The sequence below is a fragment of the Tachyglossus aculeatus genome, chromosome 4 (assembly GCF_015852505.1).
Source record: "Tachyglossus aculeatus isolate mTacAcu1 chromosome 4, mTacAcu1.pri, whole genome shotgun sequence".
NCBI lineage: Eukaryota > Metazoa > Chordata > Mammalia > Monotremata > Tachyglossidae > Tachyglossus > Tachyglossus aculeatus.
Genome location: NC_052069.1, coordinates 29659208 through 29674412, shown reverse-complemented (window position 1 = coordinate 29674412; position 15205 = coordinate 29659208). Strand labels below are relative to the sequence as shown.

Genomic DNA, 15205 nt, shown 5'->3' with positions numbered 1-15205 from the left:
CCTCTTCCCCACCCGCCTCTCGGTTGAAGCAGCTCGGCTTTAGTGGAAAGAGCATGGGCCTGGGCATCAATCAGAGGTCGTGGGTTCTAATCCCGGCTCTGCCACATATCAGCTGTGCGACTTTGGGCAAGTCACTCAACATCCAGCGCTTAGAACAGTGCCCAGCGCTTAGAACAGTGCTTCGCACATAGTAATCGCTTAACAAATGCCATTATTAGTATTATTATCTCTGTGCCTCAGTTACCTCACCTGTAAAATGAGGGGATTAAGACTGTGAGCCCCACATGGGACAACCTGCTGACCTTGTATCTACCCCAGCAATTAGAACAGTGCTTGGCACATAGTAAGTGCTAACCCTACCATCATCATTATCATCCTTCTGTTCTTGCTCCTTCTGCCTGGGCTTGGATGCCCTTCCCTTCCTCTCTTGTCCCCGGGGACAGCTCGGGATGGGGAAGTGGGGGAACAGGTGGGAAGGAAGACCCCGATGGACGTTGCTTCCCAGCCCGGGCTGGGAACTGAAACTTGATCGTCTGCTTTCCCGACTGTGTACACACATATCTATTCTATTTATTTTATTAGTATGTTTGGTTTTGTTCTCTGTCTCCCCCTTTTAGACTGTGAGCCCACTGTTGGGTAGGGACTGTCTCTATATGTTGCCAACTTGGACTTCCCAAGCGCATAGTACAGTGCTCTGCACACAGCAAGCGCTCAATAAATACGATTGATGATGATGATGATGATGATGATCCTGATTACCTTGTATCTATCCCAGCGCTTGGCACCTCGTAAGCGCATAACCAATACGATAAATATTATTAGGACGATTGTTAAATTATTATGATTATGACGACAGGGGTGCGGAGCGCAGGGTGCCTGGAGCTTGCCGTTAGGTGCAGGGCACAGGGTGCAGCGCGCCGGGAGCTGGCTGGAAGGGGCAGGGCGCGCGGCCCACAGCGCAGGGTGCAGGGCGCAGAGCGCAGAGCGCAGGGTGCAGGTCGCTGGGCTCAGGGGGCAGGGCGCGGAGAGCCGGCTGCAAGGGGCAGGGGACAGGGCGCGGGGCACGGCGAGGGGCGCAGGGTGCAGAGCGCAGGGCACAGGGTTCAAGGTGCAGGGCGTGGGGCACAGCTAAGGGCGCAGAGCTCAAGGTGCAGGGCGCGGGGCACAGCTCTGCAGGGCGCAGGGCTCAAGGTGCAGGGCGCGGGGCACAGCTCTGCAGGGCGCAGGGCTCAAGGTGCAGGGCGCGGGGCACAGCTCTGCAGGGCGCAGGGCTCAAGGTGCAGGGCGCGGGGCACAGCTCTGCAGGGCGCAGGGCTCAAGGTGCAGGGCGCGGGGCACAGCTCTGCAGGGCGCAGGGCTCAAGGTGCAGGGCGCGAGGCACAGCTCTGCAGGGCGCAGAGCGCAGAGCTCAGGGCTCAAGGTGCAGGGCGCAGGGCTCAAGGTGCAGGGCACAGGGCTCAAGGTGCAAGGCGCGGGGCCCAGCTCAGGGCGCAGGGCTCAAGGTGCAGGGCGCACAGCTCAGGGCGCAGAGCGCAGAGCGCAGAGCGCAGAGGGCGCGAGGCACAGCAGAAGGGAGCACAGAGAAGGGCTAACTCTCCATCCAGCCGTGAGCGAGGGTATGGCATCTCCCTTGGGGCCCCTCTCCTCCTCCTCCTCCTCCTCCTCTTCCTCCTCTTCTCCTCCTTGTCTTCCTCCTCCTCTCCTCCTCTATTCCTCCTCCTCCTCCTTTTCCTCCTCCTCTATTCCTCCTCCTCCTCCTCCTCTATTCAATCAATCAATCAATCAATCAATCGTATTTATTGAGCGCTTACTATGCGCAGAGCACTGTACTAAGCGCTTGGGAAGTACAAATTGGCTCCTCTTCACCTCCTCCATTCCTCCTCCTCCTCTTCACCTCCTCCATTCCTCCTCCTCCTCTTCCTCCTCTCCTCCTCCTCCTCCCCATCTTCTCCTCCTCCTCTTTCTCCTCCTCTTCACCTCCTCTATTCCCCCTCTGTCCTCCTCCTGTCCCCCTCCTCCTCCCCTGTTACTTACCTCGAAGAGCTGCGGGATTTCTCTGCGGGCCAGGTACTCCTTGGCGTCTCCGGGGTTCATGCCTCCGGGCGGGCTGGGGCCAGCAAGAAGAAGAAGAAGAAGAAGAAGGGCCGGGGGTCGGGCCGGAGCTGGAGCTGGAGCTGGGGACGTGGGGAGAGAGCGCCCTGTCTCCCTCCTGCCTCCGGCTCTCCTCTCTCCTTCTCTCTCTCTGTCTGTCTCTGTCTCGTCCTCCGGCTGGCTCTCTCTCTCTCGCCGTTCCGCCCTCGGCGGCCGTGTGTCCGATTGTCCGTGGCCCCCCTGCGCGGTCCCGCGCGCCCGTCCGTGGCCCGCCCGGCTCCGCGGGCCCAGCCTGTGTCCGTCCCCCCCCCCCGCCCGCCGCCCGCCGCCCGCCCGCTGCCTGCCTTTCCGCCCCTCTCCCGGCTGGGCCTGGCGGGGTCCCCTGGCGGGCTGAGGTCCGACGGCCGGGCGGAGCGGACAGACAGACAGACGGACGGACAGACGGACGGACGGACGGACGGCCGGTGCCCTGCCCTGCGCGGCCCCGCCGCTTCCCCCAGGACCCACCGGCAGCGGGCCGGAGGGGGGGCAGACACTACACACAGACAGCCTGGGTCCCTCCTCCTCCTCCTCCTCCTCCTCCTCCTCTTCTTCCTCCTCTCCTCCCCAACTGCAGTTCGCCTTCGCCCTCCACCGGGAGCTCGCTCTCTCTCTCTCTCTCTCTCTCTCTCCCTCTCCTCCTACTCTTCCTCTGTCTCCCTCTCCCTCTCCTCCTCCCCCCCTTCTCCTTCTCCCCTCTCTCCCCCTCTTCCTTCTCCTCTCCTCCTCTCCTCCCCAACTGCAGTTCACCCTCGCCCCCCTCTTTTTCTGTGTCTCTCCTCCTCCTTTCTCTTTCTCCCTCTCCCCTCTCCCCCCTTCTTCTCACCTCTCTCCCCACTTCCTCTCCCTCTCTCTTCTGCCCTCTCTCTTCCTCTCCCCCTCCCCCTTTCTTTCCTTCTCCCCCGTCTCCCTCTCCCTCTCCTTGTTCTCTCTCTCTCCCCCCCTTCCTCTCCCTCTCTCTCTTCCTCTCTCTCCTCTCTTCCTCTCCCCCTTTCTCTTCTTCTTTCCCCCTCTTCTCTCCCTCTCCTCTCCCACACACTCTCTTCCCCCTTCTCCTCTCCCTCTCTTCTTCGTCTCTCTCTCCCCTTTCCTCTTCCTCCTCCTCCTCCTCCTCCTCTCTCTCCCCCTCCTCTCTCTCCCTCCTCCTCCTCTCTCTCCTCTCTTCCTTTCCCTCTCCCCTTTCTCTCCTTCTCTCTCCTTCTTCCTCTCTCTCTCCCTTTCCCTGGCACCCTCTCTCCCTCCTTCACTGGCCCTGGCCACCTCCCAAGTCTGCTGTGGGCCGCAGGCTGTCAGGCTCAGGGCAGTCCTGAATTCATAGGGGCTAGCAATACAGAGGAGGAGGAGGTGGAGGAGGAGGAGGAGGATTGACAGTGCCACCCTCCCAAGGACACAGCTGTCAAAGGGCTCACATCTTTGGGGTCCCAGGCTCGGGGTGGTGGTGGGGGGTGGTCACAGATCAGAGTCAAAGGTCTAATAGCCACGTGCAAGAAGGGGCCAGTTGTTCCCTCCAGGAATCCCTGACGTGTCAATCTGCCCCCACTCCTAGACTGTAAGCTCCTTGTGGGGAAGGAATGCGTCTGCAAACCATGCAGCACTCTGCACAGAGTAAGCACTCAATAAATACCTTCCATAGATTGATTCTCCTTCTCCTCTTTCTCCTTCTCCACCTTCTTCTTCTCCTTCTGCTCCTTCCCATCCTCCTCCTCCTCCTCCACCTCCTCCTCCCTTTCCTACCCACCACTCTTCTGCAAACTCTGTGCAGTGCTCTGCATTCATTCAATTGTATTTATTGAATGCTAACTGTGTGCAGAGCACTGTACTAAGCGCTTGGGAAGTACAAATCGGCAACATATAGCGATGGTCCCTACCCAACAATGGGCTCACAGTCTAGAAGAATGTGCACATAGTAAGCACTCAATAAATGCCATCTGTAGATTGATTCTCCTTCTCTTCCTTCTCCTTCTTTTCCTCTCTGCTCTTTCTCCTCCTCCTTTTCTTCCCTTTCCTACACATCACTCCTCCACCTCTACATCTCTTACCCCAGTCAACATGTCTTCCTCTTCCTCACTGCCCCTCCCACCTCCTTTGGAAATACCGAGGTCTGCCTGAAATGATCCTACGGGGGATGGGATAAACCTTCTAGTTTTACAATGATTTACCCCCCTCGCCCCCCACAAGTTGTTTAATGTCCCCAAAAGGAAATTCTGATGGACCCCTATGGAAGCCAGAGTGATTTCCAGGGTCCATTCCCAACCTCTGGAAAAGTTTGCTGTTTGAATTGGGTTTTCCTCACACAACCCCCGTGACCTCCTCCCCACCCAACTCCATCTTGCTTTTTGAGCCGTTGCAAATTGGAGCCACTGCATCCCTCTAAGTGCCCCACGGGAGAGGTGGGGAGGGGCAAGCAGGAGGAAGGACATGAAGGGGAGAAGGAGAAGGAGAAGGGTGGGAGGGAGAAGGTGGAGAGGGAGAGTTACATCTGCCTACGGAGGGTTGTTCTAACAAAATTCCGAACTCTAGACTGTAAGTTCGTCATGAGCAGGAAATGTAGCTGTTTATTATTGCATTGTACTCTCCCAAGTGCTTCTTACAGTGCTCTGCACACAGTAAGTGCTCAATAAATATGACTGAATGGCTGACATTGTAGGTCTTCACTCCAATTCCCATAATGGCTCTTTCTGTTACCTCACAAGCCATTTCTGTATCACAGCACACCTTCCCTTAAAATACTAAAAGTAGTGCTCAGCTCCCAGCAGTGCTTCTCTCTATTTCTTGGTCTAATCCTTGGGCGTTCATCAGTCAAAATGTCCATGTAAATGCAAGAATCCAAAGTGTACAAAGTGTACAAAGAATCCAAAGAATCCAAAACCAAGTGTATTTGGTCTATTTGGGTGTTGGTTGAGAACTGAGTCCAGTTGATATTTGGGGCTGGGATTGAGTAGCTCATCATTCACATGAAGATGTAATCATCTTCGTTCAGTTTGTCTTCACTGAGTTCAGCTTCCCTAAAGATTTGAGTCTTAATGGTAATGATGATACTGGCATTTATGAAGCTCCTTCTATGTGCTAAGCACTTTGCTGAGCATAGGGATGAGACAAGATAATCAGGTCAAACACGATCCCTGCCCCAAGTGAAGTTCCCAATCTAAGAGGGAGGAAGATCAATTAATTGATGATATAGATTTAGCACTTACTGTGTGCAGAGCACTGTACTAAGTGCTTGGGAGAGTACGGTAGAACAGAGTTGGAAGACATGTTTGCTGTCCAGAGTGAGTTTACAGCCTAGAAGGGGAAAACAGGTATGTACTTTATCCTCATTTTTCAGGTTATGAACCTGAAGCACAGAGAAATTAAGGGTTTGCCACCTTAGGCAACTGGGGAGTCAAGGCTGGAACCTGTGTTTCCCGACTGAATCCTAGGCTCTTTCCAGCAGGTCAACTGTCTCCCGACAGAGCTAGCCTCTAACCTTTTCTGTAAGCAGCGTGGCTTAATGGAAAAAAGCGTGGTCTTGGGAGTCAGAGGCATGGACTCTAATCCCAGCTTTGCCACTTATCAGCTGTATGACTTTGGGCAAGTCACTTAACTTCTCTGGGCCTTAGTTACCTCATCTGTAAAATGAGGATTAAGACTATGAGTCCCATGTGGGACAATCTGATTACCTTGTATCTACCCCAGCGCTTAGAACAATCAATCAATCATATTTATTGAGCTCTTACTGTGTGCAGAACACTGTACTAAGCACTTGGGAAGTACAAGTTGGCAACATATAGAGACAGTCCCTACCCAACAGTGGGCTCACAGCCTGGCACAAAGTAAGCACTTAACAAATACCGCCATCATTAAAGCAGTGTGGCTCAGTGGAAAGAGCTCAGGCTTTGGAGTCAGAGGTCATGGGTTCAAATCCCAGCTCTGCCAATTGTCAGCTGTGTGACTTTGGGCAAGTCACTTAACTTCTCTGTGCCTCAGTTACTGCATCTGTAAAATGGGGATTAAGACTGTGAGTCCCCCGTGGGACACACAGATAACCTTGTAACCTCCTCAGCTCTTAGAACAGTGCTCTGCACATAGTAAGCACTTAATGAATGCTATTATTATTATTATTAAGGAGCAGAACCCAGGAACTGAATATTCTGGAGGATACACATCATTGAGGAACCACATGATCCTGGACAATTGTGTTACAATATCTCTGCAATATTGTTCTCCTCCATAATCAAAGAAGTAACCACTGATGGTGAAACTCACATTTGAGTTTGTGTGTATGTGTGTGTGTGTATGTGTGTGTTTGTATGTGTGCATGCATGTGTGTGCATATGCGTAGCTGAAAAAACCAAAACAGGGCCTACAGTCCCAGTCACATTGTGAGCTCAGGAAGGCTGTCGTTGTATGTTTCATGTTTGAAGAGTCAAGTGTTCTTTTCTCCTTTGCCTCTTTGTCTCATTTTTTGATTAAAAATAGTCACTCCTTTTAAAAAAATACCATTTTGATCTTTTTCTCACATGTCTGTTCTCTCCGCCTCTAGACTGTAAACTCTGTCTTTTTTCAAAGTATTTCTTAAGCGCTCACTATGTGCCAGGCACTGTACTAAGCACTGGGGTAGATACATGTTAATCAGGTCTTAGATGCCATCCATTTCCCAAACAGGGTTCACAGTCTTAAGATCCGTTTTACAGAAGAGGAAGCTGAGGCACAAAGAAGGAAAGTGACTTGCCCAAGGTTGAGACAATCAACTGACGGAGCTGGGATTTGAATCCAGGTCCTCTGACTCCCACCAGCTCTGTTGTATGGTACTCTTCTAAATACTTAGTACAGTGCTTTTCACATAGTAAGCACTCAATAAATGTCATTGATTGATTATTATTATTATAACCTTGTACTTCCCAAGTGCATAGTACAGTGCTCTGCACATAGTAAGTGCTCAATAAATACGATTGAATGAATAACCTGATTACTTTGTATCAACTCCAGCACTTAGAACAGTGCTTGGCACATAGTAAGTGCTTAACAAATGCCATCATTATCCTCTCCCCATCCCCCCAGCCTTACCTCCTTCCCCTCCCCACAGCACCTGTATATATGTTTGTACATATTTATTACTCTATTTATTTATTTTACTTGTACATATTTATTCTATGTATTTTATTTTGTTAATATGTTTTTTGTTGTCTGTCTCCCCCTTGTAGACTGTGAGCCCCCTGTTGGGTAGGGACCATCTCTATATGTTGCAAAGTTGTACTTCCCAAGCGCTTAGTACAGTGCTCTGCACACAGTAAGCACTCAATAAATACTATTGAATGAATGAATGAATTGATCAATTGATTCTCTGTCCTTCTACTAATCCTCCAGGACTTCAACTCCTTCAGTCTCCAGCCCCACAGCACTAATCTGTTCATACATTCATTCATTCATATGTAATGAGTGCTTAGTGTTTACTAAGCATTTGGGAGAGTACACTATAATAATAAACAGACATATTCCCTGCCCATATCCTTATACCCTCTCACTTCCCCTAGCTGTAATTTATTTTCAGGTTTGTCCATCCAAGTAGATTGTAATCTCCTTGAGAGCAGGAATTATGTCTAACAACTCTAACTGTAGTCTCCCACACAACTAGTACAGTGTTCTGCACACTGTAGGAGCTCAAGAAATGACATCAATTTATTGATTGATTGGATAGCCCGACGGCTCCGTAGACCTTTAGTTTAGCCTAGAAGCTGACACCAAACTGTCACCACATGCTGTTTGACAACCTCCCAAAGAATATGCTGGCCCTCTTCGTTTGATTTTCTACTTCTATGTCTATCATTACAGCATTGGTCAGCGTGCTGCCTAGGTAACAGAATCCTTTGACAGCATTTAGTTTTGTTTCCGTACAATTTTTTGTTTTGTGTCTGACTTCTCTAGTGCATCACCTTTGCTTTCTTTCCACTAACCTTCATCCCGAATGCCTGGCTGATTTGATGAAGTGGTTTACAATCCACTTGGGTGAGAGCCTTTAGTCATCTGCATACAACAATTTTTGGGTGACTGTCCAGAACTTTAGATGATGCTATGGTAACCATTAACTCAATGGTTACTAATGGGTTAGGGACACGATGGTTCAAAGATGTTATCATGACTATATTATTGCTATGCCCACCACTGGCAAAATGCCTTAAAGTCTTACTATCCAGTGGTACTTTATTGTACCAAATACTGTACATTGGCCGAGTAAGGCTGAAACAGAGGTAGGGAAGTGTAGTAATATCACAGCCCAACCTGATTAGCTTATATCTACCCCAGCATTTAGAACAGTACTTGCCACATAGTAAGCATTTAACAAATACCATCATCACCATCATTATTATTATCTCTACCAATTCTAGGGAGTCGTGTACAACCCCTTTTTCCTATACCAAATTGACTTGCTCAAATTTTTAGATCGTATTAGTTACAGAAGAGAGTTGTGTTGTAAGGAAAAAATTTTCCTTAATTCTTCTACCGTGCAATAACCAAATCTTGTAATGTAGACGTGTGTTATAGCTGAATGAACTGTGCTATCAAATGCACAAATGCTAAACTGTATCATTTATGGTCTGAAAATCTTCCCCAAATGATTATCTTCTGTAGACCATCAACTCATTTAATGTGGTTAGAGTAGTGGAACACCAAATGTTTTCTCTTATTATTTAAAGGTCACCTTAGTAATGGACAGTAGGACACATATGCCTGACTAAAGTTTCATGTACTGACTTTACTTCGACACCTACGATGGTTATTTTTTACTTACTATTTTTGAGCACCAAGCCGGCATGCAATCCTGACCCATTTAATTGGAAAAGATAGACCAAAAAAACAACAACTAAGCAAACATTGCTTTGAAAAGCAGTAAGCAATAATAATGACAGTGCTAATGAGCTAATATCAATGACATAGTAAATTGATGCTCAACTAGTGCCCTAGCCCATGACCACCGATCTTCTCTCAAACAATCAATCATAACATTTGCTAAACTCTCACAATATGTAAAGGACTTTTAAAGCACTCGTATAGATAAATGGGTATGAATTCTGAGGTTGGAGAGGAGGTGAAACCAGACATCCAGGGAAAGATGAAAAAAAAAGCAGTGTGGCTTAGAGGAAAGAGCAGAGGCTTGGGTATCAGAGGTCGTGGGTTCGAATTCTGACTCTGCCACTTATCAGCTGTGTGACTTTGGGCAAGTCACTTAACTTCTCTGTGCTTCAGTTACCTCATCTGTAAATGGGGATGAAGACCTTGAGCCCACATGAAACAACGTGCTTGCCTTATATCTACCCCAGCTCTTAGAATAGTGCTTGGAACATAGTAAGTGCTTAACGAATACCGTTATTATTAGAGAAGCAGCCTGGCTTAGTGGAAAGAGCACGGACTTGGGAGTCGTGGGTTCTAGTCCCGGCTTTGCCACTTGTCAGCTGGGTAACTTTGGGCAAGTCACTTAATTTTTCTGTGCCTCAGTTACTTCATCTGTAAATGGGTATAAAGACTGTGAGCCTACACGGGACAACCTGGTTACCTTGTACCTACCCCAGTACTTAGAACAGTGATTGGCACAAAGGAAGTGTTTAACAAATACCATCATTTATGGAAAGAGCACTGGCCTGAGAGTCAGAGGACCTGAGTTCTAGTCAGATACACCACCTGTCTGCTGTGTGATTTGGGGCAAGTCGCTTAACTTCTCTGTGTCTCAGTTACCTCATCTGTAAAATAGGAATTCACACTAAGAGACACATGTGGGACATTTATTCATTCATTCATTCTATCGAATTTGTTGAGTGCTTACTGTGTGCAGAGTGCTGTACTGAGCACTTGGGAGAGTACAGTATAACAAACCAACAGATTTCCTGCCCACAATGAGCTTACAGTGTAGAGGGGGAGACAGACATTAATATTAATAAACAAACTACTGATATACAAATAAGTGCTACGGAGCTGGAGGAGGGGATGAACAAAGAAAGCAAGTCAGGGTGATACAGAAGGGAGTTGGGGAAGAGGAAAAGGAGGGCTTAGTGAGGGAAGGCCTCTTGGAGGAGATGTGCCTTCGGCTTCGCACAGAGTAAGCGTTTAACAAATACCATCATTATTATTATTATTACAAGTCTGTGGACATGGACTGTGTGCAACCTGATTATCTTGTATCTACTCTTGCACTTATTTAAGTGCCTGGCACACAGTAAGTGCTTAACAAATAACGTTTGAGAAGCAGCGTGGCTCAGTGACAAGAGCCCGGGCTTGGGAGCCAGAGGTCATGGGTTCTAATCCCTACTCCGCCATTTGTCTGCTGTGTGACCTTGGGCAAGTCACTTCACTTCTCTGAGCCTCAGTTCCCTCATCTGTCAAATGGGGATTAAGACTGTGAGCCCCATGTGGGACAACCTCAATACCTTGTATCTCTCCCAGCACTTACAACAGTGCGTGGCATATAGTAAGCGCTTAACAAATACCACCATTGTTATTAAATACCATTTAAAAAGAGAAAACCGATTAAAATAAATTGGAAAAAAAATTTAAATAGGTGATTATTGTTTAGATTTGACAGTCCTCCCTAGAGGCACACTTCTGATGCAGGCCACAGGGGCTCTGGCCCTTGGCATTGCCAATCGCTTTGCCCCACAGCTTCTAGAGTGGGGTGGGCAGCCTTAGCTAGCTTGCCCCACATTTTGGAGTTGGAACAGGACCAGAGGAGAAGCCAAGTTGGTGGCTCCTCCTCTTGCTCCATGGCAGCATGAGGAGAGGAAGAGGGTGAGAATCCCACAGCCATGTGGCTGGTTCTCACAGGGCATCGGGCCTGAATGCCAATGGGGTTGGGGAGGAGGGGGCGGTTCAGGAGACGAGTGAGTGAGATTATGCAGGCATTGCCAAATTCAGACCAGGGACTGCAGCCACGACAACAAAGCTGGATGGTTTCTGGGGCAGCAGCAGCTGTGGCCATATCTGACAATGATAATAATAATTCATTCATTCAATCCTATTTATTGAGCACTTACTGTGTGCAGAGCACTGTACTAAGGGCTTGGGAAGTACAAGTTGGCAACATATAGAGATGGTCCCTACCCAACAGCGGGCTCACAGTCTATAAGACATTAAGCGCTGGGGAGGTTACAAGGTGATCAGGTTGTCCCATGGGGGGGGGCTCACAGTCTTAAGCCACATTTTACAGATACGGTAACTGAGGCCCAGAGAAGTGAAGTGACTTGCCCAAAGTCACACAGCTGACAATTGGTGGAGCCGGGATTTGAACCCATGACCTCTGACTCCAAAGCCCGAGAATAATGGTATTTCTTAAGCACTTACTATGTGCCAAGCACTGTTCTAAGCACTGGGGGAGATACAAGGTCATCAGGTTGTCCCACATGGGGCTCACAGTCTTAATCCCTATTTTACAGATGAGATAACTGAGGGACAGAGAAGTTAAGTGTCTTGTCATAGGTCACACAGCAGACAAGTGGCGGAGCTGGGATTAGAACCATATCCTCTGACTCCCAGGGTGGCCTTTCCACTAAGCCATGCTGACAAACCCTGATCAATAGTGCTCATGTGGTCCTGAGGACCACAAACGACCCAGTGTTTGGACAGTGGTGAGGCAAACACAGAGGGACAACTCTAGGACAAAGGTGAGGGAATCCTCTTGCGCCTGGCCCCAGTACCAGATGAGGACCAGAAGGGCCACAGTAGAAAGTACATTTTTTAACTCCTCTTTTCTCCCCTCCTTCTATAATGATAATAATAATAGTAATAATGGAATTTGTTCTGTGCCAAGCATTGTACTTAGTGCTGGGGTAGATATAAGATCTTTCTTTTTCCCTTCTTCCCCTCTCCTCTGTTCCCTTCCTGTTTCCTCCCTTCCCTCCTTTCTACCTACACTGTTCCCTCAGAGCCCCACCCTTTGTTCATTCATTCATTCAATTATATTTATTGAGCACTTACCGTATGCAGGGCACTGTACTAAATGCTTGGGAAGTACAATTCGGCAACAGAGAGAGGCAATCCCTTCCCAACAATGGGTTCTCCTCTCCCTCAAAGACCGGCCCTCAAGTTCACCATCCCTATGCTTGAACTCAAAATAAATATTTGTTTTCCATGGTTTTCAGGCTCCTCACTGCTCCAATTAAGGCTATTTTTGTCAGGGAGCTTTTCATGGACCTTGAAGCTCTGGTGGGCTGGAGGCTCTGGGCATTGTTGTTTTTCTTCCCTCTCACTCTTTCTCATCTACCCACACATCCCTTCATCTCTTAATAATAATAATAACAATAATAATTGCGGTATTTATTAAGCACTTTCTATGTGCTAGGCGTTTTATTAAGCTTTGGGGTGGATACAAGCAAATTGAGTTTGACAAGTCCCTGTCCCACATGGGGCTCACAGTCTCCCCCTTTTACAGATGAGGTAACTGAGACAAAGAGAAGTTAAATAATAACAATAATTATGGCATTGTCTTGCCCAAGGTCACAGAGCAGACAAATGGCAGAGCAGGATTAGAACCCAGGCCCTTCTGACTCTCAGGCCTATGCTGTATCCACTAGGCCATGCATCCCACCCCTTCTCCCACACAGCCATGCAGGCATCTTCTCTCCTCCACCAAACCATCATTCATTCAATAGTATTTATTGAGCACTTACTGTGTGCAGAGCACTGTTTTAAGCGCTTGAAAAGTTTAATTTGGCAACAGATAGAGACAATCCCTGCCCAACAACGGTCTCACAGTCCAGAAGGGGGAAGACAGACACCTAGCCACACAGCTAGACACTTGTCCTTCTCCTTTCCCACCTTCTTGATCCAGTTGCCCTCCACAGCCAAAGCCTTCATCTTGGAGAAGTAGTCGTAGAAGAAGACCACATAGGTGATGATGGATTTCTCATCTGCCATCTCTATTTTCACATCTGTGGGGGTTGGGACAGGATGGGAAACATTAGGAGGAGGGCTTCTCCTAGAAGATAAGCTTCTGGTGGGCAGGGAATGTGTCTACCAACTCTGCTATATTTGTACCCTCCCAAGCGCTTAGTATGGTGCTCTGCACACAGTAAACACTCAATAAATATGGCTCATTGATCGATAAGTGTGACTCTCCGTGCCCAGGGATGTGGGAATGCATACGTGTTGAATGGGCATATTTTGTGTATTTATGTGTAGATGTGATTGTGGAACTGGATTTAGGCATTTGAGTATATATGCTTCTCACACTGGCATGAAGCCTGCTGGAAAGCTGTGTATCTGACTGCTAATGCGATGTGATCACGAGACTGTATGAGATTTGATTAGGTCTCTTTTTACAGGGTGGTATGATCCAGGGTGGTGAAACGGGGGTTGGGACTGTGGATGAAGGGGGAAATACTCCAAGGGAAGAAAATCTGATTTTATAAGGACCAAGGGGAATGAATCCAGTTATCATAATAATAATAATATTAATAATGAGCATTTATTAAGTGCTTATTGTGTGCAACGCACTGTTCTAAGTGCTGGGGAGTTTACAAGGTGATCAGGTTGTTCCACAGGGGGCTCACAGTCTTCATCCCCATCTTACAGATGAGGTAACTGAGGCCCAGAGAAGTGACTTGCCCAAAGTCACACAGCTGGCAATTGGCAGAGCCGGAATTTGAACCCACGACCTCTGACCCCAAAGCCCGGGCTCTTTCCACCGAGCCACGCTGCTTCTCATCATCCTCCCCATTCATAGTTAATAAGCCCCTACTTTATACAGAGTACTTTATGTTGCTGATTTGTACTTCCCAAGAGCTTAGTACAGTGCTGTCCACACATAAGCATTCAATAAATACAATTGAATGAATGAATGAATGAGTGAATGAATGAATGAGTATGGTAGAATCTTACTAGGTGCCGTGGGATAACTACACAAGGGAATAAAACATGGCCCGTAGAGGAGAGAGGATAATGCCAACACAGTGTGATGGAGCTTTGGGCTGGAAGGGGATGGGCACAGAAATAGGGCAGGTGATATATCTCTTGAAAGAAGGGAAGCAGTGTGGCCTAGTGGATAGAACATCGGTCCCCCTCCTACCTCACCTCCCTTCTCTCCTTCTACAGCCCACCCTGTACCCTCCACTCCTCTGCCGGTAATCTCCTCACCGTACCTCGTTCTCGCCTGTCCCACCATCGACCCCAGGCCCACGTCTTTCCCCGGGCCTGGAATGCCCTCCCTCTGCCCATCCACCAAGCTAGCTCTCTTCCTCCCTTCAAGACCCTACTGAGAGCTCACCTCCTCCAGGAGGCCTTCCCAGACTGAGCCCCTTCCTTCCTCTCCCCCTCGTCCCCCTCTCCATCCCCCGCATCTTACCTCCTTCCCTTCCCCACAGCACCTGTTTATATGGGTAATATTTGTACATATTTGTTACTCTATTTATTTATTTATTTATTTTACTTGTACATAGCTATTCTATTTATTTTATTTTGTTAGTATGCTTGGTTTTGTTCTCTGTCTCCCCCTTTTAGACTGTGAGCCCACTGTTGGGTAGGGACTGTCTCTATATGTTGCCAACTTGGACTTCCCAAGCGCTTAGTACAGTGCTCTGCACACAGTAAGCACTCAATAAATGCGATTGATGATGATGATGATGATGGGTCTGAGAGTCAGAAAGACCTGGGTTCTAATTTGTCTGCTTTGTGACCTTGGGAAAGTCATTTCACTTCTCTGTGCCTCACTTACCTGAAAACTGGGGAGTGAGACTACGGGACATGGACTGTGTCCAGCCTGATTAGCTTGTATGTACCCTAGCGCTTAGTACAGCACCTGGCACATCGTATGCACTTAACAAACACCATAAACAAATAAATGGGTGATTGGCTCCTTTCAGTCTTAGGGCCTGAAGCAAGACTGTGCTAGGTCCCCTTAAGAGAGGCCTGAGGTGGACCAAAGGGAATCCCCCTCTACCTCTGTATGGTTGTGTGTGTGTATGTACGTGTGTGTTTACATTTCTTTGTGTTCCTACATATAATACATATTGCGCTTTCACATCATTACTTCCCTACAGTAATGGTCCCCAAACATGGCAGTATTATAAGAGGGAATAGCAGAAAGCATTTTTAAAATATAACTTTACGAAAG

At 48.2% G+C, this 15205-nt stretch overlaps 1 protein-coding gene across 1 annotated transcript in view; it reads right to left on the bottom strand.

Moving 5' to 3' along the window:
* The window catches only part of AK5 (adenylate kinase 5), a 336353-nt gene extending 334157 nt beyond the window's left edge, over positions 1-2196 (bottom strand). Inside the window, exon 1 of the mRNA XM_038745100.1 lies at positions 2035-2196. Within this exon, the coding sequence (XP_038601028.1) occupies positions 2035-2094 (60 nt within the window). The 5' untranslated portion in view covers positions 2095-2196. The remainder of the gene's footprint in view (positions 1-2034) is intronic.
* Between the last annotated feature and the right edge of the window lie 13009 nt (positions 2197-15205).